General features: G+C 37.8%; 2 protein-coding genes across 2 annotated transcripts; both read left to right on the plus strand.

Annotated features, from left to right (window-relative positions):
* The first annotated feature begins 1,027 nt into the window (after positions 1-1,027).
* Positions 1,028-8,712, plus strand: LOC107593801 (uncharacterized). Its single transcript, XM_016283676.1, has 8 exons — positions 1,028-1,194; positions 1,583-1,723; positions 1,889-3,072; positions 3,982-4,168; positions 5,442-5,661; positions 7,737-7,858; positions 8,011-8,189; positions 8,307-8,712. The coding sequence occupies exons 1-8, from the start codon at positions 1,037-1,039 to the stop codon at positions 8,498-8,500; spliced, it is 2,385 nt and encodes a 794-aa protein (XP_016139162.1). The 5' UTR covers positions 1,028-1,036; the 3' UTR covers positions 8,501-8,712.
* Positions 8,713-11,238: 2,526 nt separating this feature from the next.
* colgalt2a (collagen beta(1-O)galactosyltransferase 2a) lies at positions 11,239-22,137 on the plus strand. Its single transcript, XM_016283741.1, has 12 exons — positions 11,239-11,468; positions 12,770-12,883; positions 13,036-13,150; positions 15,404-15,538; positions 16,955-17,159; positions 17,281-17,400; positions 19,191-19,264; positions 19,359-19,465; positions 19,611-19,743; positions 20,113-20,240; positions 20,592-20,798; positions 21,894-22,137. Exons 1-12 carry the CDS (start codon positions 11,239-11,241, stop codon positions 22,135-22,137), a joined length of 1,812 nt encoding a protein of 603 aa, XP_016139227.1.
* Positions 22,138-22,805: the final 668 nt, after the last annotated feature.

A 22,805-nucleotide genomic window follows, 5' to 3' on the forward strand; every position in this document is an offset into this window, starting at 1 on the left:
ATTGGAATTTAACAAATTTGGAAAATGTTTTATGTATAAATTGCCATTATTTTTCACCTAAATATAGGCCTGTATCTAGTTTACATTAAAAATTATTAAGTTCTGGTCTAATGGTCTAACATGTTCTATGCTTTTTACATGTATTTAAGCATTTAAGTGTTAAATATTAATTTAAATACTAAATATTGAAGCTTGAAATGTGGTGCAGTGAATGCTACTTTCAATTTGACAGATTATTGTTTTGGATGGCATATGTAGTATTGTATGCAAATGGCATAAGAGGGAGTGCATATAGGGAGTGAGTTTTGTATCTCCGTGTTACAGACATTAAAATATAATACAGCCTCATGAATATTATGATCATAAAACAATCATCTAGGACATATTATTTTAGTTTTTTGTATTTGTCAATACTGGAAAATGTTCAAGTTTCCCAAGCAGATTATCTTTTTGTACAATTGCAATCACTAGCATCTCTCAAAATACTTGATCTATCACATGTGACCTTTACATATGAGTGCACTTTTTAAATAACATTTCTGTGAATTGTACCAACTTATGCAATGAAATGCTGCAGTTGACATCAAAGGAATTAAAGTACGCATTTATTTTCCATTTTTGCCTAATCCGTCTGATTTCTGTGGGGATTAACAGACCAATCATGAATATTGAGCGAGCGCTCATAGGTTAGAGATGGAACCTACCACCAGTGGATGTACAGTGATCGGTGCTGGTGACAGCTGAATGAAGAGGAGCATCATGGGAGTAATTCCTCATATCAACGGTTAGCATTTGTTGTTGGTTTTGGCCATTGAAGTATTACTGGGCAAGGAGAGACAGGAATGATTCTGCATGTTGGGTCAGTGCGATTTATTCAACTGAACCTGTGAAATGTAACAGACTCGAATGGACCATCAGTGAAAGTAAGGTAAGATATCATACAGTATATAATATTATATCATGTATTAGGTCAATATTATGTCATAATAATATAATTAAAAGGAATGATCAGATGTTGAGTCTGGTCTTGTAGCGAATGGCCATAGCGGACTCATTGAAATTATATAACACATACCAAATGGGGTTGAGTTCATTATTCAACAACAGTATGTGTTTTTGTACAGATTTACCTCCCTACAAAGTAGGTGAATGGGACTCAGCAATCATCACAAAGGACCCTGTGTTTAACTATAGGTAAGACACATTGTCCTCAATCAAGCACATTATTGAGTACGGTTGTTCATTTGCACTCAGCTGTGGTAGACCTGTCAGAATACAAATCCATGTGAAAGACAAAAATCTCTTCATTTAAAGATTAGGGCTTGCACATAACATGCCCATGAAAGAGATTACATAAAACAGATTTAAGCTTCTGACATTCTGTATGTTCATTTCTGATTTGTGGGAAGTATGGTGCAAGTTCATCATACTGACAGTCTAATGTTCATGGAAATAATAGGGAGTAAGCCTTTTTTAAATGGCTGTTGAGACATGAAAACATTTGACAAAATCATTCATAGCATTTTGAATAATCATTACACTTACTCAGGAAAGTGTAAAATGTATTTTCTGCTTTGGACAGACCGCTGATCTCCACTGCTGAAGTAACTCTTAGTCCACGTCATGAACAAGCAAAGCGTCTGTTGGAAAGAGCTCGATTCAAAGCACGTTCTCAAAACCCTAAGAGTGAAACCCCCACCTGCCTTGGTCAAAGAGAGGGCCTGTAAGTCACCTCAACACTTTCTACTGCCTTCTTGTTGTTGTCTCGCAGCATGGTTGTCTTTTTAAAAGTCATCTACAACTAACTTTTTTACTGTGAACAAACCAAAGCAATCCCCTCTAAAGTCATGACCCATATCCAAAGATACACAGACATATTTATTTAAAGGGGTCATATGAGTAGTGTGTCATCTACACTGCACAGTGCTGTTCTTGTCACGGCTCAAGAGGAGGTTACTTCACCTCTTCAGTCACCAGATATCCGGGGCAGGAACCATGAACGTGGGGTGCGCTCACGTCGGAATGGCCAATCGCCCACGCGAGTACGTTTCGAAGATGAGTCGGAAAAGGAGGCTGAGCGACGATACCTGGAGCGGGTGCGTGAACGCGGGCCAGTGGTGGCTGAGAAATCCCACTCCACCCAACAGCTGAAGGCAGATCCGGTGTACAACATCCCAGAGGAAAGCAGGGGGGCAGCAATAAATTGGGTAAACGTTGGTATCCCTGTTGCAATATTAACCAAGGAGGGAGAGTGTCTGGCTGCCTTGGTGTCAAAGGACGATATGCTCAGGACATGTGAAGCCTGTGGAAGCATCTTGGGACCTGCACAGAACAAAGATTGCCATTCCCAACTAACACACAGTATAGTAGATTCTCAGGAGAAGGCTGCCCCTCAATGGGTCACCCCTGGCCGAACCATCCATCCGACCTTCATGGAAAGTTTAACTTTCACTGGAGGTGTCAGCCTGGCAGAAAGTGTAGGGCGGGGAGGTGTAGGAGGTGCAGGCGAGAACACGTCAACTTTTGGGAAGCTTCGAAGAAGGAGCAGGAAAGGAGAAAGCAGAGTTGAAAGCGGTAATGGTCCGTATGCTCGAAGTCAGGATCTATGGACTCAGAGAAGGAACTCCAAAACCAGGTCAAGTCTGGAGGATAAAACTACTCGCTCTAAATTGAAGACGCCTGAACAAGGTACTACAGAAACCTCATCTGACCTTGAGAATAAGGATCTCTCTAGCAATGTCAAGGACTCTCCCCCCCATCTCCCAATCAAATCGGCTCTGAAATCAAGTTCCAAGAGTCGGCTGACAGGGCAACGGGTGGTCAAGCTAATGCCCTCAGTTCAATACCGCCTAATTCACCTTGACCACAAGCAGGATGGGAGCTCTCACCACGAAAACATACTGCCTGAAGAGCACCTCAGTGTCACTCTCAGTGCCTCCCCTCAGGTTCATCCAATCACCTCAGGACTGACTTCTTGCAACAAACTATCCTCTCTCAGGTATTCCTCGTCTATGCTGACCACAGACCTCCAGGCTATAGCAATATGGGACTCTGCAGGTGACCTAGTCACAGGTAAGTTTACCTGGTTAAATGATAAAATGTGGCATCCCACTAGCTGACTCAAAATATCTTGGTCAGGATGTCACACCTAATGACAGTTTTTCTGCTGAAACCTTGATGTTCTTCTCTTGATGCTCTAAGGGTGTACTCACACTAGGCGATCTGAACCGTGCCCGAGCGCGTTTGACCCTCAAAGCCTGGTTCGTTTGACTAGTGTGAACGCTCTGTACTGTGCCCGGGCGCGGTTCGTTTGGCCGTCCCTCGCTCGCTTGGAAGAGGTGGGCCAGAGCATGGTTCAGTTGGGCTCAGGCGCGGTACGGATGTAGTCTGACCGCTAACCACGCCGGAGCACGGAACAGCTACTATTTTGTGTGCGCTACTGTCATCATGACGACCGCATACATCTTCTATTAGTACTACTACAGTACACTTATCAATTAATTGAATTAAATTAAGTATATTTAGGATTATAATGGGTCTGGTTCTCATCTTATTGATGAACCGCTGCAAATTCCTCCGTCAACGTCAGATGTCTGCGTAATAATCATCTGATACGTGCAGCGCAATCAAGTGAAAATCGCTGCATGGCATAAATTATAAATCTATTAGGCAGTCTATTAGCAAAAGTGCTTCCCATTTTTTTTTTTTTCAAAACAAAAAGTTGCATCGTGAATGACGTAAGCGTGCTCTGGCCCGGAACATTAAAGTGCAATATGAGTGCAGGCCAGTGGGGGAGTGAGGAGGAGGAACAATCGTGCTCGGGCTCGGTTCAAGGCAACCGTGACTAGTGTGAGTACACCCTAAGTTAGCTATAGGGAGACTCTGTATCTACATGAACAACAGGTTTAAACAACCTGATTTAGAACTGGTTTATCGATTCAGACTCCAACAATGTTTGCTCATTCTTTTGTTGTGCATCAGGTCATTTGGCAGGTGAGGGTGTCTGCAGAGAACCCAGAAGCACTTGCACAGCACCTGTTCCCTCAGATTGCCGCCCGGTTTTAAAAGCTATGGGTACATCCAAAGCAGAAGACCTGAGGGCAGAACTTCTGAGAGCAGAGCACCGAAAGGCTGAAATACACTGGGATGACAGTTTAGTTGTGTCTAGGTAAGCTATATCTTAAGACAGAGGTTCTCAACTCTGTCCCTTGAGATCCACTTTCCTGCAGTCATATAACACCCAGATTTTTGACTGTAGAGGAGGTTAAAATTAACTAAACTGGTAATCTATGACATGACCACATCCGCAATGCAATCATACTAAATTGCTTCCATTATAATCAATGGAATATCTGCTGTCTACACTGCAAGGGTGCAACTGCAGTTTTTTTTTTATTATGACGCATCTGTAGTCACATCCCTCCCCTGATGCAAGGTAAAACATCAATAGTAGTAGTATTGCTTTGTATTGCACGCCCTGTGAATACATTTGCATTTGTGCAAAGCCAACAACCCAAACAGGCATGAGTTTAGTTTGAAAAATTAATGTGAAAGCTGACATGTGTTCCCTGCGAGAGCGCCGAAGTGCTGAACCTGAGACCAGAGGTTCTCAACTCTGTCCCTTGAGATCCACTTTCCTGCAGTCATATAACACCCAGATTTTTGACTGTAGAGGAGGTTAAAATTAACTAAACTGGTAATCTATGACATGACCACATCCGCAATGCAATCATACTAAATTGCTTCCATTATAATCAATGGAATATCTGCTGTCTACACTGCAAGGGTGCAACTGCAGTTTTTTTTTTATTATGACGCATCTGTAGTCACATCCCTCCCCTGATGCAAGGTAAAACATCAATAGTAGTAGTATTGCTTTGTGTTGCACGCCCTGTGAATACATTTGCATTTGTGCAAAGCCAACAACCCAAACAGGCATGAGTTTAGTTTGAAAAATTAATGTGAAAGCTGACATGTGAAAGCTGACATGTGTTCCCTGCGAGTGCGCCGAAGTGCTGAACCTGAGACCACATGTAGGAGGTGGTATGCATTCGATTGCAATGAAATTGTGGCATGATTTGTGTGAATGTGAAAGCAACTCAAACTCGGGTCTGCACTTGTTCAGGAAATAAAGTAACCTGCACATGTGGTTTAGCCTATGACAATCCAGTTTGACACAGATAAACCAGCAGTTAGGTAGATGTGTTAAAAGGTGCATTGTTTCTACTATAAATTAAACTAACCCTGCCACTAACCCAGAACCTGGTTAGCCAAAAATTACCAACAGTGTGTAAATAACCCAATAAAGAGGCTGAACCCAGTGTTTGGGTAAAAAAAAAAAAAACTAAATTTTTAGAATTTACTTAAGTTTAAGTATAAGATAAACATCTTGTAGTCATTTACAGCTTCCATTATGGACTCCTTCTTTCTCTAATGTGTAGGAGAGCAGGGGAGCGAGAAGGGCGTCCTAAGCTATCCCTCCGTCGCTTTTTCTCAGCCATGGGACTGAACAGTATGGGTAAGCTGGTGAAGGGAAGCCGGTCCAACAGCATGGAGCACCTGTGTTCCCCCACTGCCCGCTACAGTTCTGCCTCCCCAAGTCCTACACACAAAGGCCTAATCCCTCTGAAGAGGACCCCCTCTCTCCAGTCTCTCCACACAGTGAGTTCTCTTCTTTGTTAAAGACAGAGTTAAAGAGTCCACCAACAGTAGCACCCACCCTTGCAATATCATAAGAGATCATTTGGACTGTATCTCTGGCTTTGTTTAATGAAATTGCAAAACATATCATGTAGTTCATCTGCTGACCACAATACATCTGCAGACTTACAACATATCAGTCTTGTGGACCGAACAGAACAAACTGGAAGCAACTGCTTTCTATTTAAAGAGGCAAATTTACATAAGATGCATGTTTACTGAATTAACTTGCTGAGGAAATTAGGTTATAGAAAATAGAATACTGAAGGCTAATTCACACAGACAGATGCTAACCCACAGTAACAGAGACGTTCATCAGATTTTGTCGGATTAGTGTGTTGTCAAGTGTCTCTTGCTGTTGGTTGCCGATTGTTTTGGCCGACTGAGCATGTTCAGTCACTGTTTGTCAGGTCGTGTAATGTCTGAGAAGTGACCTAACGGTAATCTGGTGATAGTCGGTGTATGTTGGTGCAGTGTGAATTGGCCTTAATACCAATAGAGTGAATATAACAAAACCAGCCTGGGTCATATTTTACCCTAAAATCACAATAAATATGCATTTTGGTTGGTGTTACAGTACGTGTACTTACAATGTACTTACCCAAGAAAATACAGGTAGTATAAGGTAACTACAAGGGTTAAGGATAGGTTTAGGGGTAGGTTCAGGGTTAGTACCTATTTATTAGTTATTGTAATTGGTATTATAAGCACATAGTATGTACATGTGGACTGTAAAATAGTCTACTTGCATTTTATTGGTATTACTTTCATGACAATTACCCCTTGATTCTTATTATGAAAAGAAACAATGACATAGCCTATTATTTATATTGCAAAATATTTATGCACAATGCTAGTATTTGTTATATGCTGATGTGATTGAAACAATAAAGTGCGAAAATGAGAATGCTTAAAATTCAGCTTTGCCATCACAGGAATAAATTGCATTTTAAAATAGATTAAAGGGGTGGTTGATTGCGATTTCACTTTTTTAGCGTTAGTTAGTGTGTAATGTTGCTGTTTGAGCATAAACAATACCTGCAAAGTTATGAAGCTGAAAGTTCAATGCAAACGGAGATATGGTCTTTTAAAATTCTGGCGGTTTAATGCCTACAAAAACGTCTGGTAGAGACTACAACGAGGGTCTTCCCGGGTTCATGACATCACAAACCCAGATAAACCCCGCCCTCGGGAAAAGGCAGCAAAGGGGGCGAGGCCATGCTGCGCTGCTTTAGAGAAGAGAAAACTAGAGGTGCACGTATAAATCTAGAGGTGCTTTTAATTTTGTTATACATGGACGTGCGTGCAGTTGCCGTACTGTATTAAAGCTTTAATCAGGATAAAACCGTATAGTAAAAGCTAACATAAGCAGTAGCATTTACACATTTACGTATCTAGAAGAATGAGACAACAACAAACAAAAAACATAGGCCTACCATTAAAAGCCGTGCTTGCACAGGTTCTGGATGATCCTCTTCAATAATATCGACGCCGTTGTTTACAATACAACCCGAGCACATGCTGCTGAGGTGAGGGGCGGGACGTTAAGACACGCACTAGAGGCGGTTTAGCCAATCACAACAGACTGGGCTAGCTAACCAATCAGAGCCCATCGCCTATTTCTGAGGGATGGGCTTCTTAAAAACAGGAAAAGATCAGCCCGTTTCTCAGAGAAGGGACAGAGCGGTGTGGAATAAAGGTAAATTATGTGAAAAATAATGCGTTTTTTTTAAACTAAGCACTAACACATGTTAGACTGCACCCCATAAACACAATTAAGCCTAGAAAAAACCAGTGAACCACCCCTTTAAAATAGAAAACCGTTATTTAAAATTGTAATAATATTTCGCAATATTACAGTTTTTACTACTGATCAAATAAATGCAGCCTTGGTGAGCATAAGAGACTTTTTCCGAAAACATAAAAAAATCTGTAAAAACGGTAGCGTTTTGAGGTGAAATATGACATGTTTTTGTGAGATTCACTCTGTAATAAAAGTAAAAGTTCAAAGCTGTGATGTTGCTCTCTGCCATCAGGAGTCTCCTTTGGCTCAGTTACGTAAAGCATCTTCTGTCCAGAGTCTACAGTCCCCAAAGAGGAAGTTTGAACGTTCCACTATTTTAGGAGAGTTTCCACTGCCACTGAGTTTGGCACCAAGGTCTGTAATATTGTGTGCGTGCTAATATCTCTATACATTTTTAGCAATAAAGACATATTTTTTGCCTCAGCTAGTGATCTCTTGATTCTGCTGTAAAACCATATTGAATATGTGTCGATTTTATGATTGAGCTGTTGATACCTGTGTTTCAGGGAGCTTCAGAAGATAGAGAACATAGAGGAGTCACTAGAGGATTCTCGAGGAGCAGGTCCACTAGGGCGGCTGGTGCAGGCCTTTCCTGACGGGACTTTACTGATAGAACTTTCCAGACCTGCCAACAATAGACCCTTTGGCTTCGTCATCTCCAGGGGCAAAGGAAGACCTGGCTCAGGTTAGACTTCTACTTCCTCCACATTTGCCTCCATGACACTGAAAAAAAAAAAACTATTTGAGATGTTTCAAATCATTTAGAGGTATTTTATGAAAATCAGTTATGCTGGTTTTATAGGTATATACGTGGAACGGGTCGGAGACAGTGCCACGGAGAACATCTACACTGGACTCCTAGGCGTTGGAGATGAGATTCTAGAAGTCAATGGGGAAATCGTAGCTGGACTGACCCTGGATCAGGTTACACGCCTCATGACCCGTGATAGCAAAGCCACGATCCGCATTCTGCCACATTCCTGGGTCAAGCGCTGATGCAAATTACGGGCAAAATACGTAAGACGAAGAAAAGATCATAAAGGAAAGTTTACAAAGCACTTTTAGACAGTATTGTTCTTCAGTCCTGGGTTAGGAAATCTAGAATGGCTTGTGCAATGCATTGTTTACAGAGAAATAAGAAATAAAAACATCTCAAACTTGTGGGTTTTTAAAACACCTGCCACTGGACTTTTTTTTAAATAATTGTGATGATTCATGTTGTAGATGGATGGATGAGTGAGTGGAAGGGTGGATAGAAACCATTGCAAAGCATTTGTGATCACTTTAGTACTAACAAAATGCACAATATTTTGGCTATTTAATTACATTCACTGTAAAAGCCTCTGCCACATTCCTGGGTCAAGCGCTGATGCAAATTACGGGCAAAATACGTAAGACGAAGAAAAGATCATAAAGGAAAGTTTACAAAGCACTTTTAGACAGTATTGTTCTTCAGTCCTGGGTTAGGAAATCTAGAATGGCTTGTGCAATGCATTGTTTACAGAGAAATAAGAAATAAAAACATCTCAAACTTGTGGGTTTTTAAAACACCTGCCACTGGACTTTTTTTTTAATAATTGTGATGATTCATGTTGTAGATGGATGGATGAGTGGAAGGGTGGATAGAAACCATTGCAAAGCATTTGTGATCACTTTAGTACTAACAAAATGCACAATATTTTGGCTATTTAATTACATTCACTGTAAAAGCCTAATGTCAGTCTAGCATTACTGTGCAATAACACTGTGGAAACCTAAATAATGTAAGCAATATACAATAATAAGCCACTGCCAACAGTGTGTAGATTCTAGCTTTCAGCAAATTATCTTAACATTTGTGCTTGTAATATTTTGTTAAATGCATAGTTTAGCCAAAAATGAAAATTCTGGTATCATTTACTCACCCTCATGTTGTTTCGAATGCATAATATTAGTCTGATATTGGAGCAGAAGCATAATTTTAAAGACACATCACTTTCTCCATCTGCTGGTCAGTCTTCATAAATGCAACTTTTTCAATACACATTGAGCCATATTCTATGGGGGCAAGTTGTCCATTTGGGAACCTGCTCTTTATTGAAAGTGTTTTTATTATTATTATTATTTTAACATTTAGACAATAGAACTATGAAACTATGTTAGACATGAAACTATATAAAATATAAAAATATATGAAGAGTTTATTTGCACAAAAAACATAGATAACTCTAAATTTAAAATTTTGCTATCATGTTTTTATTGTGTTAATTAGCTGTATTTTTGTTGTTGTTGTTATTTTTACTTAATCAAAATAACCCAACTGCAGTTTGATTGGAATGCACAATGAAAAAAACATGATTTTTGAAAATGGTTAAAAACGGAGTTATCTGTTTTTGCAAATAAACTCTTCATATATAACACAAAACATTTGACGAAACAAGTGTAAAAGGTACTATACTATGGAATATGGGTAGCAAAATTAATTTTGATATGTAATATGCAAAATGACAATGCAATATGTAAAATGGCAATTGTATTTCTCATTTTCCCCCTACCATATGTGCAACATTTAGTGCAAAATCATTTTTTTTTTAAATTCAATTATATAATTTGCATTTGCCATTTTCTACACTAGTTTTAATATTATTATTTTAACATTTAGACAATAGAACTATGAAACTATGTTAGACATGAAACTATATAAAATATAAAAATATATGAAGAGTTTATTTGCACAAAAAACATAGATAACTCTAAATTTAAAATTTTGCTATCATGTTTTTATTGTGTTAATTAGCTGTATTTTTGTTGTTGTTGTTATTTTTACTTAATCAAAATAACCCAACTGCAGTTTGATTGGAATGCACAATGAAAAAAACATGATTTTTGAAAATGGTTAAAAACGGAGTTATCTGTTTTTGCAAATAAACTCTTCATATATAACACAAAACATTTGACGAAACAAGTGTAAAAGGTACTATACTATGGAATATGGGTAGCAAAATTAATTTTGATATGTAATATGCAAAATGACAATGCAATATGTAAAATGGCAATTGTATTTCTCATTTTCCCCATACCATATGTGCAACATTTAGTGCAAAATCATTTTTTTTTAATTCAATTATATAATTTGCATTTGCCATTTTCTACACTAGTTTTAATATGTAAATTAAAAACATATTTTAACGCTTTATAAGTTGCAAAATTTAAATGAAATTGTATTACCCAAATTGATTAGATATGCTTAACATGTCCAAGCAAAAACTGTAGCACAATTATCATTTAAATGCCATTTTATGTCATGATACTGTGTGATAATTGTAGCAAAATGCAGTGTGAATTTCATTCTGAGCCAAATGTGCAGCAAAATGGTTGCAAAAATGGTGATTTCAATCTCTTTTGTTTTTCTTAAATGCATTGACACTTACACTTAAGACCTTTCAATTGCATTTTCATTAAATACCTTGCGATCAGTGAAGACTAGTCAATGTGGATTTGAAAATGCATCAAAAATTGATTTTTTTTATCATTCTGTACAATGAATTGCACTAATAAATGTTTTATTTTAGCTGTGTGCCTTTATTTAGCCATTGCTTTGCTTATACATGCTTATGCTTATCCTTCCATTCAAATGAGTGTACTTGCATTGCGTATAATGTAGGCTAAGCAAACTCAAACCTCCGCAGTCAGTGAGTCTTCACCTCTCTCACCGGTATCCTATAGTACGGCGTGCTTCTGCACATTCAGACACTATGACGGACCTGAGAGCATCTGGGAAGCTTCTGTTGGGACTGTTACTGTTAGAGACATGGATTGGCTTTATTCATACACTCATTGACCTGGAGCCTGTTCTGCACGAGACATCTCTACTCAAGCCCAAAGTAGTTATTGCGGTTTTGGCCCGTAACTGTGAGCACAGTCTTCCTTATTTTCTGGGATGTATTGAGAGACTGGATTATCCCAAGGACCGCATCTCTATCTGGTAACCGATTTTGGTGGAATATCTACTTTCAAATTCTTGAACGTTAATTTCAAAATAATTGCTTTTTAATAGGAAGATATAGGCTATCAGCTGAAGGTAGGAACAGACATATAACATTTCATGAAGACTTGCATCAATATCAGCCCTCATTCTTGTAAAGCTTAACAGAATATTACATATATCATTTGATATTGCTTTCAATTTTGATGAATGCATTTTTATATCAACCCATATTTGGAGGTGCATGATTACTGGTTTATTAATAACTATGGGATTGTAATGTGTTTTTGCTGAAAGTTATCACACAGTCTAAGATATACATGTGTGGTTTTGTATTTGACCGCACATTGAAGTGAGCTCTGGGCTTTAAATGACATCTTAGCCTGAAATATCTTGGAAAGCTTGAAAAGTAAATATGACAGTGAAGTGAAAGAATGTGGGAAAGGGTAAAAGGAGAAATGGAGAAGAAAGTGCAGGGGGTTGCCACTCCAATAAATGGCAAAAATGTGACCACGTATATTTTCTTATATAATTTATTTCTATAAAATCTAATACATTTTATAATAAATCTGTAGTTTCTTTATTTGTAATTATATAGTTCAATAAAACTATTATTATTATTTTTTTTAAAGTTACTTAATATAATTTATTAATTCAATCATTTATTTTTTTTTTGCATTTTGTGTACTGAGGGTTCCTGGAAGCCAGTCTGAAAAAAGAATTATAAATAAAAAATAATAATCTACTAAAGTAGTGGACTTATTTTACGTTTATCACTTGCCATCTTCATTTCAATCTATTTATAGGAGTAATGAAACAAACTATTATGATTGCAAGCTGCTTAAGGTCTGACTTGAATAACAATTTTGTGCACTGACTACCATTCAAAAGTTGATATAGTTTATTATAGCGTCTATAAGATTTTTAGAAGTCTCTATTTTCTATTTTAATATGTTTTAAAATGTCATTTATTTCTGTGATGAAAAAGTGGAATTTTCAGTTTTCACTGTTTAACTTTTTTTCCAGGATTCTTTCTTTAATCAACAGAAAGGCCAAAAGATCAGTATTTATTTGAAATAGATTATAAATATAGAAATATCGTTACTGTCACTAATGATCAATTTTAATGCATCCCTTCTGAATAAAAGTATTAATTTCTTTGAAAAAATGACTCACTGACCCTAAACTTTTGAACAGTAGTGTATACTGAATAAATGTTTTGCATGGCAAGATGATGATGTTGAAAAGAAAAATACAACATGGGCTAGTTCTGGTCCTAAAGTGGACTTCTTATATGTCAGGGCCGCAACCGACCACAATATTGACAACACCACTGCAGTGCTGCATGCATGGCTGTCTGGAGCGGAGCATTTGTATCATTCAGTACATCTGCAGACCGTGGAGGAGGAGGACAGGTGAAAATACATGACATTACACTAAATTTCAAAGCACTACATCACTCACTATTCTCTCTGCCATAAGTAACATAAAATTGACATATATTCACCAAAGAGGACCCATTTTGTGTCTCTGTAAAGCTTTCCGTTCTCGTTCAATATATTTGTAGTTATGTGGATGAACTGGGTCCCAAGCACTGGCCGGAGTCTCGGTTCACTCATGTGATGAAGCTGAGGCAGGCTGCACTCGCAGCGGCCAGGGCTCAGTGGGCAGACTACATCCTGGTGAGACTACCTCTCCATCTGTACTGATTTTAGCTCAGCTTCCTGATGTATCATATCTGATACTCACATTTTAATATGATTTTTCTAAAAAAAAATCTTAAACTAACAATATAAAATATACACTTAGTTGAAATCAAACATTTGGAAGATTTGGAATACCATGGAATATGGACATTTTTACAAGTATACTAAAAGGTCATTTACTAAAAAAGTATAAACTATCAATCAGACAACAGAAGGGATGTAGATTGTGTACAACAGGGTTTTTGAGCAAAGTTTTATTCTGTTGGTAATTTTGAAGCCACTGAAGTTTGCGTATCGAATATGATGCTGGATATGATATTCCAATGGCATTCAGTCAAATCAATTTTAGTCTAGGCACAGATTTAAGTGGTCGTTACACCATTTTCTCATCAAAATCAGAGAACTGTTAAAGGGATCATGCAATATTATTTAAAAATAGTAGGTAAATATGATATGAAAATGCAGCCAGTTATAGCGACAACTGATATTATGTGCACTTTATGTAAGTAGTCTACTATACTGTTTTAACCACTGATCAGTTTGAAAGAAATTGTTTAGTTTTTTTTCCTCTTCGGGTATGATCCTCATATTGTACTATATTATATGAGCCATAAAAGCCTGATGTATCAAACTGTTAACCAAAAATACATCTACAATCTTATACAGTAATTTTTATATATATATACACTAAATTGCCAAAAGTATTGGGACACCCCCTTCTAATGAACAGGTTTGACTACTTTAGTCATTTCCATGATATAATGATATTCTAGGGAATTGTGTGCTTCTAATTTTATAGCAACAGTTTGGACGGGGCCCTTTTCTATTCTAACATAACAATGCCTCTGTGAATAAGGTAAGGTTCAAAAAGAAATGATTGATTCAGTCAGTGTGGACGAACTTGACTGGTCTGCAGAAACCCAGCTGAACACCTCTGGTATGACTTTAAAGGGGTCATCTCTTTTACAAGTTGTTTGAACTGAAATGTGTGTTGGTAGTTTGTGTCCCAAACCACCCTATAATGATAAAAATCCCCCCAGTGTTTTTTTTTTTTTTATCTAGTTAAATGTTTTCCCCTTTTGCAAATCGAGCCGATCTCAGATGCCTGTCTGTGTGACATCACACAGACCCAGGCCCTCCCACGATAGTTTGATTGACAGTAGCGTTTCAGCACAGACTGGACTGGTGTCTTACCTTAGACCCGCCCTGAGTGAGCTGTCATCAGTCCGCCATTGTTTCACCGCCGGAGCAGATGTAGACAAGAATGACTCCTAAGCGATTGAGGTGTTCTGTTGTTGGATGTAAAAATGAACACCGCAGTCCTCATTTACTCCCGATATCTGAGCCACTGAACTGCAGTGGATTTCGTTTGATTCTGAAGGAAATGCGCCCCCGATCTACCATTGTTTCACCGCCGGAGCAGATGTAGACAAGAATGACTCCTAAGCGATTGAGGTGTTCTGTTGTTGGATGTAAAAATGAACATAGCAGTCATCATTTATTCCCGACATATGAGCCGCTGAAGACGCAGTGGATTTTGTTTGTTTCTGAAGGGAATGCGCCCCCGATCTACCTAAATGCATCTATGTTCGCGCAAATCATTCATGATCCAGCCTCATCTACAGAAGAAGTGAGTATAATGTTTTGTAATGAATCGTTGCAAATCGCCTTTCCTAATAATGTGCTAATTAGCAAGTTTCACAATGAATGCGGCTAAACTAAGCACTCCCTCATAGAGCGGCTCGGAAGAGAGGGGCGGGGTCAGCAGAGCTCATTAACATATAAAGGAAAATGCTACAAAAACGGCTTGCTCTGAAAAGAGCTGTTTTTGACAGGGTAAAAAAGGTGTTTTTTACACTACCATTGAGAAATTTTAACCAAACTATGTTACAGACTTTTCATTAAGACCCTAAAGAATCATATCAACTTGTGGAAAATGGGCATCCGGTGACCCCTTTAAATGCAGACCTTGAGCCAAAAACTCATCACCAAACACCAATGACTTGTACATATGGGTACAGTCATTTTAGACACTTCAAAAACTGTTGCAATAGAGATGGAAACACAGTTTTTAAATACATGAATTATGTTTCCATCTTAGTTGCCACAGTTTTGGAAGTGCCTTTTTCTGTTCTAAAGAAGGGGGTGTCCCAATGCATTTGGCAATATAGTGTATTTTGATATTTCTTTGTTTTTTATATGTGATTGTTTAAATGATTTGTCCTCTAGTTTGCAGACAGTGATAACCTGCTGACAAACACACGAGTACTGAATCAACTGATTGCTGAGAACCGGACGCTGGTTGCCCCAATGCTAGAGTCAAGAACACTCTATTCAAACTTTTGGTGTGGAATGACCTCACAGGTACAGGACAGTTCTTGTTACAATTATATTCATTGACATACAACTGCAGGAGACAAGTGTGATGAACACTGAGGTCCCACGGTCATTTGTACACCCACCAGTATGCTATTTTCAAACAACATGTAAAACAAGAGCATGAAAGGAATATTCTAAAAGCAACTCATGTAAACACCATAATCACAATATTGGCTTATTTAGAATAAGGTAAATAATTAGATTACTGATGTCCATGTAAACGTAGTCAGTGATGGCAGATTAAAAAAAAAAAATTACCCTATACTGTAACCCACTGGGGTAGGTTTAGGGGTTGGTGTTCATGATTATTGCAAGTCGGGTAAATTTTGGGACTGGAGAGTGTGAAAAGGATTGCAAGTTAATGTGAAGACACATTGCATTTTGCTCCTTTTGAACGTTCAGGTTTGGTGGAATTCATATGATATGAAGAAAACTACATTACCATTGATTCTGCAAATAAATACCACTCTACCAATTAGAGAATAAAAAGCAAGCCAACCACACCAAAAGAAATCATCAAGCATTGAGAATGACAAAATAGCCTACTTAAATGTTTAAAATACCTAAATGATTGTCCATGCATATTTTGCAAAAACAACATAATCAACACATTTAAATCAGTAGTTTTATATTTATCCATCACTTCTATTTCAATAATGTAATTTGCAATGCTTCATGGGATTGTAGAGTTTAAAGCAGTTGGATACACAATCTTGTAAGCTATCTTGGTCTGATTTACAAAAACTGCTTTGCTTAAAATCTAAGTTTGTTAAGTTGTGATTCATCTAGGTTGTTGGTTTGGTTCATGGCTTATAGCTCTTTCATGAAGACTACCTAAAATCACAATGGGAAAAATCCTTCCAGAACCAAAACTGATGAATAAGTGATGGGCACTGTTGCACTGGCCAACAATAATGAAGTGCTTTTTTTTTTTTAGGTTGATGTAAATTTTACACATCTGTTTATGTAACAAATATTACATTTAATCCACTTCGTCTTCAGTAAAGCACAAAAAAATTGTGCGTACCTGTACATCACAACAGTAAGTGTCCGAACAAGCAGAACACATTTGTTTTTATAAAATAGTTCAATAAGTTAATATTGAGTAACTTACATTTTCAACACAATGTTGTCACAATCAATTATTCAACCATCTAAGCAACACACATGAATGTTTCGTTCCTGATTAAATTAGTGTTTTTGAATGAATCGTTTGACTGAATGATTCAATGACTCACTTATAATACAGTCACTCATAATCCAATGTTTCAGAATTAATTCTGAAAAGGGTTTTTTTATTTTAATTTTTTATTTGGTGTTTCTCCTCTTGTCTGCATGATGAGCATTTTTTTCATGCTCTAAATCTCTTGTGAATCTTGAAAATCTCTTACTTTTCTGCAGGGGTATTATAAGCGAACACCACATTATGTTCCCATTCGTAACTGGAAGCGTACTGGTTGCCACCCGGTTCCCATGATTCACTCCACAATGCTGATAGACCTGCGGCGCAGTGCTAGCGCAGCCCTGGCCTTTTACCCTGTGCACCATTACTATCTTTGGGCCTTGGATGATATCATGGCTTTTGCATTTTCTGCAAGACAAGCAGGTAACAATTACATCTTACATCTATAATGTATCTAAGTAGCCTATTTAAGAGGAACCTATAGGTCACGATGATATGTTTTATATTTGCTTGAATTTTTTAGTTCTATTTCAACTCTTTACAGGTGTGCAGATGTTCATATGCAACCAAGAGCATTATGGGTACCTGCCAGTGCCTTTGAATACAAAGCAGACTCTGGAGGAGGAGGTGGAGAGCTTCAGCCACACTTTCACAGAAGCACTGAGTGTGTATCACTAAATCTGCATAATCACAAAACAATCTGAAGAACCGACAAGGGTTTTTACAGGCCACAAAGCTGAGGGACTTTCTGGTGATGTGTAGTAAATAAGTGTTGAGGTGACGTTAAATACAGTACTAGTACTATATCTGTAAGTGAATAAACTGTGAAGCAGAGGTGTGGGCCATCTATTCACCACTTCCTGTTCTATCTCTGCGTCTCTACCTAGCTAACACAAACACTTCACTGTATGCCCTTCTGTATAGTTTCACAGGAAAGAGAGAATTTTCACTCCTTTGTGACATCTCTCACATATTCTCTCTGTTCTTTCTGAGCCTCACATTAGATTAGCTTGACTTTAAATTTCTTGAATTTTTTTTTTTTGAAATTTGCATGTTAAAAGAGTTCATTGTACTATGAAAACACAGTGTAACTTTCAGAGCTCAAAAAGTCATCCCCAATCCAAAAGATAATTTATTTACCTAAACACCTGATGAACAGTAAAATGAACAAATGTTGTGCTTTTCCCACTGTGTGTAGCACCTACAGCTCTGTTTACTTAAGTTTCTTTTTTACAAAATTGTTCCAACCTGATCCTAACAGTTTGTGGCACATTTAGCATGGGTTGTTTTATGGTTCAATCACAGTTTAATACATTCCCCCATGAGGCTGTCAGTGAAGGATGTGGCCGATAAAAACCACGATAGTGGACCATTAGCAAATGGGAAGTTGGTACAAAAATAATTGACTAACCATGTGGAGAAATTAATTCAATTAAAATTCTTACATTTTTGAATTATCATTCAGAATATATTACCCAATACATTTCTAATCATGACAATATGTAATGACATATATAATGACAATAACTGTCATTAAAGGGGACCTAACACACACAATTTCACCCAATCTCATATAAATCTTGAGTAGCTATAGAGTAGTACTGCATCCTTCATATATTTCCAAAAAGGCTTTAGTTTGACCATATTTATAAAAGAAAGATACAGCTTTACGATTCTCTCCGAAAACAGCCAAGCTCCTGGAGTGGCGCGCCATGGGCGGAGCTAAAGAGTGACGAGCACTTGAGCGCTGATTGCCAACAAAACACAGACATTTGATGCAGTTTCACTTACCATCTGCAGTTCTGAATCATGACCGGGATCTTTTAGAGCTGGGACCGCTCCATCTTTCAGCATCAAAGGACGTGCAAATCCAGCATCGAACTGGGCCTTGTTTATAAAACGTTCGGAAAACAAACTGCATCCGCGGTTTACGTAACGCTGGATTCTTCGGGAAGCTGAACAAGGTTATCTTTCCCTTACAACCAAAAACACACTTCTTCCCGAGCGAGTCCTGTGCAGCGCTGCTGAATGAAGCGCGTTCATGGGCGCGCTCTTGCTCCAGTCGTTGTGCACGCGGGCGGGCGCGCTCTTCCAGGAGAAACGCCCATATAAGGAGTTCTACCCTTCATTACGTCATGAAGAGCCATGATCGAAAAAAATTTTCCGAAACTTGTAAGAAACCCGGAAGTGTGTATTTGGCACAGAAAAACTCTGTTATACGTCCCAATCTTTTTTTTTTCTTTTTTTTTTTTACTTTGGCCATGTTTAGCATGAGAATCCAACTCTTTAACAGTGTAAACAACTCTGAATGCATGAAACAGCATTGTACCCCCCCCCCCCCCTTAAATAATTCACTAACACCAATCATTAATTCCTTTAAGTACTATGACTTTTCTACCAGAAAATATTTCCTTGTGGTTAAAAGACAAATAATCTGAAGTTTATCTTTCTCAGTTGACTTCAAATTGGAAACTTCACGTTATCTGCACATTGCTTCCAAACCTAAAGACACCATGGCATTCAATCAGGTATAGATATACTGACAACTAAATGTAGAATTTTGCAAAAAGTTTCATCTTAAGTCTGTGTCAATGCAATGTTCTTATCTTCCCCTTTTTTAAGGTCTATTTGATTAATCTAAAGCATCGGGAAGATCGCAGAGATCGTATGCTGCGCTCGTTGGAGGTGCTGGGCATAGACGTCACCCTCACCGACGCGGTGGATGGCAAGTATGATATTATAACCCACACTTTCACTCCAGTTACACAGTGTCAGAGTTCAACCTATTGTCCTTCATCACTCCTTCTCTATGCAAACTATATTTCGCTATTACACCACAATCAAATATGACTCCTTGTTTCTCCTCTCTCCTAGAGTCCTGAATTCAACTCAGCTAAGAGCTTTAGGAATTGAGATGCTCCCTGGTTATAAAGATCCTTACGCTGATCGTGTGCTAACTAAGGGTGAAATTGGTTGCTTCCTTAGTCATTACAACATTTGGAAAAAGGTACACAGCAAAACGTGCTCCACAATCAGTTGCTACATTAACAAACTCTTGTGTACTATGATGGTATTAAATGCAAACAGCATTCTTAAAAATAAAGGTTCTTTATGGTACCTTGAAGAACCTTATCATCCATGGAAACTTTCCATTGCACAAAAGCTTCTTTAGATTAAAATGTTCGTCACACTAAAAAAAATGGATATTTAAGAACTGTTCACTAAAAGGTTCTTTGGGGAACCAAAAATGGTTCTTCTATGGGATTGCTGCAAAACCCCCTTTTTGGAATCTTTATTTGAAAGAGTATGATATTCAATGCTGTAAACACTATAGGAGTCATTTTATGCCCTTGCCTTTTTTTTGTGTTGCCCTCAGGTGGTGGAGCTCCAGCAACAGCAGGTGCTTGTACTGGAGGATGATGTCAGGTTTGAGCCCAGCTTCAAGAGCCGCCTCAACACCATCTTGGAGGATGTGAAACAATCAGGCCTCCTGTGGGACTTAATGTGAGTTGTGGTTTTATTATGATCACTTTATTATGGTCAAGAGAACTTTACAGTCCTCTCTCCTGCTTTGAGTCTTTATAGCAGGGGTGCCCAAACTCGGTCCTGGAGGGCCGTTGTCCTGCAGAGTTTAGCTCCAACTTGTCTCAACACACCTGCCGGGAAGTTTCTAGCATGCTTAGTAAGAGCTTGATTAGCTGCTTCAGGTGTGTTTGATTAGGGTTGGAGCTAAACTCTGCAGGACACCGGCCCTCCAGGACCGAGTTTGGGCACCTCTGCTTTATAGCGTCCACAAAGTGGTTGCTGGTCTTTGCATGTGTACCCATTCTCTCTTCTGTCTCTTCTCATCTCAAGTTATGTAGGCCGTAAACGATTGCAAATTAACCATCCAGAGCACTGGGTGGAGGGAGTGAAGAACCTGGTAATCCCAGATTACTCTTATTGGACACTTGGCTATGCCCTTTCACTGCAGGGGGCAAAGACGCTTCTGGAGGCTCAGCCGCTCAGCAAGATGCTGCCCGTGGACGAGTTTCTGCCAGCTATGTTTAACAAGCACCCCAAGTAAGTGTCGGCAGATGTTGGGAATTAGCATTTTTGCTAAATGAAAGAGGGACAAAAATGAAAGAAAAAAATCTGTTATAAATTTCTCACTGTCATGTCGTTCCAAACTCATAAGACTTTTGCTCATTTTTTAAACACAGATAAAAATATTTGTAATAAATCCTGAGAGATTTCCATCCCTCCAATAAAGTCCATGTATGCCAGCAAAACTTTAATGCTTCAAAAGGAGATTGTAAAATGAATCTAATTTGAATGGTTTAATCCAAATATTCTGAAGAGACAGTTGCTTCATACGATCAACACATTTAACTCAGGCGTTTGTTCACATATAAACATTGATCAATAAACATACATGAAGCACACCAAATATGGAAAACAGAAGCTAAACCGTTCTTGCTTTATGTGTGAGAATAAACCTCATTTATTGTGCTCTATGTACACCACTCAAACATTATTTTAATGTTTTCGAAAGAAGTCTATTGCGCTCACCAAGGCTGCATTTATTTGATCAAAAATACAGTAAAAACTGTAATAATGTGAAATATTTTTACAATTTAAAATAACTTCTATTTTAATATAGTTTAAAATGTAATTTATTCTAAACTTTTTTTAATGTATGTAACTAGTAGTGTACATATGTGCATTCATCAATGTTTATGAAGACCAAATAAAATTTGTTCATCATATAAAGTGATCATGTCTTCTCAGAAGACTCTGATTAAAACACTTGATGCATTATCACTGACATATATTTTATTTATGAAGAACTGAACTTACAATAATGGCTTTTAAAAAGGGAATTGTGGTCACACTTTAGTTTGGGTCCAATTCTCACTATTAACTACTACAACTTTTGCCCTCAATAAACACCTAATTTGCTGCTTATTGATAGTTAGTTAAGTTTAGGTATGTTATGTTATATTAAGGGATCTAAAATATGGTAATGGGGAATAATTAATATGTGCTTTATAAGTACTAATAAACAGTCAATATTCTAGTAATATGCATGCTAATAAGCAACTAGTTAACTGTGAGAACTGGTCCCTAAACTAAACCGTTACCGGACTCTTAATAACTCTAGTATTCTTTCTGTAGGGAGGAATACATGTCTCATTTTAAACAGAGAAACTTGAAGGCTTTCTCTGTACAACCCCTGCTGCTCTTTCCCTCACACTACACTGGGGAACCAGGGTATTTCAGCGACACCGAGACCTCCACCATCTGGGACGATGAGACTGTGGCCACTGACTGGGACCGCCATCACATCCGTGGAGACCGCAGTCGTGGTGATAAGAGCCCAACGGCCATCTCTGAGAGCAGCCTGAGAGACGAACTCTGATTAAGCTCTTACAGAATTAATAAACAACATGTCAAACGTGTTAAGAAAAGGCAATCAGATGACAGCTCAAGGAAAGAACCAATCAAAATATATATGGAGTCGAAATATATATATATATATGGATTTTGTGAATGATAGTTTTGTGAATGAGAGGAACACTGAACAGGTACAATACCTGACCATATAGTGTAAAATATAAAATACAGATGAAAGTGGTGTTTTCTTTGAACAAGAATGATTGAATAAATGCTAATATTAAGAAAATGGCTCACAAAATGATGGATTCATGGAATGTCTTTTTGAATAAATATGCTAAACTGAAATAACATGAGTTTTTTTGTACATGCAGTGGAGTTGAAAAATCTGTATATTTTTCCCCCTAAAAAATTTATGGATTCTGAATTTTGTTATTATAAAGAAAATTAAATAAGCAAATTGCGAATCTTAAATGCTGGAAAACATGCAGCTCAAATGCTGTTATTATAGTAATGTTACAACAAACCAAATACTAAAAAATATATACCAATAATATATAATGCATGTATAAAATCCCAATTATATAAAATGTTGTGTTAAATTAGAATGCAGTATTTCAATCAGTTAGGTCATAAAAACTGAATGCATAATAAATACAGAGTTCTGGCATGAAACTCTAGATGGCGCAGTCC

The sequence above is a fragment of the Sinocyclocheilus grahami genome, unplaced genomic scaffold (assembly GCF_001515645.1).
Source record: "Sinocyclocheilus grahami isolate Dianchi unplaced genomic scaffold, SAMN03320097.WGS_v1.1 scaffold176.1, whole genome shotgun sequence".
Taxonomy (NCBI): domain Eukaryota; kingdom Metazoa; phylum Chordata; class Actinopteri; order Cypriniformes; family Cyprinidae; genus Sinocyclocheilus; species Sinocyclocheilus grahami.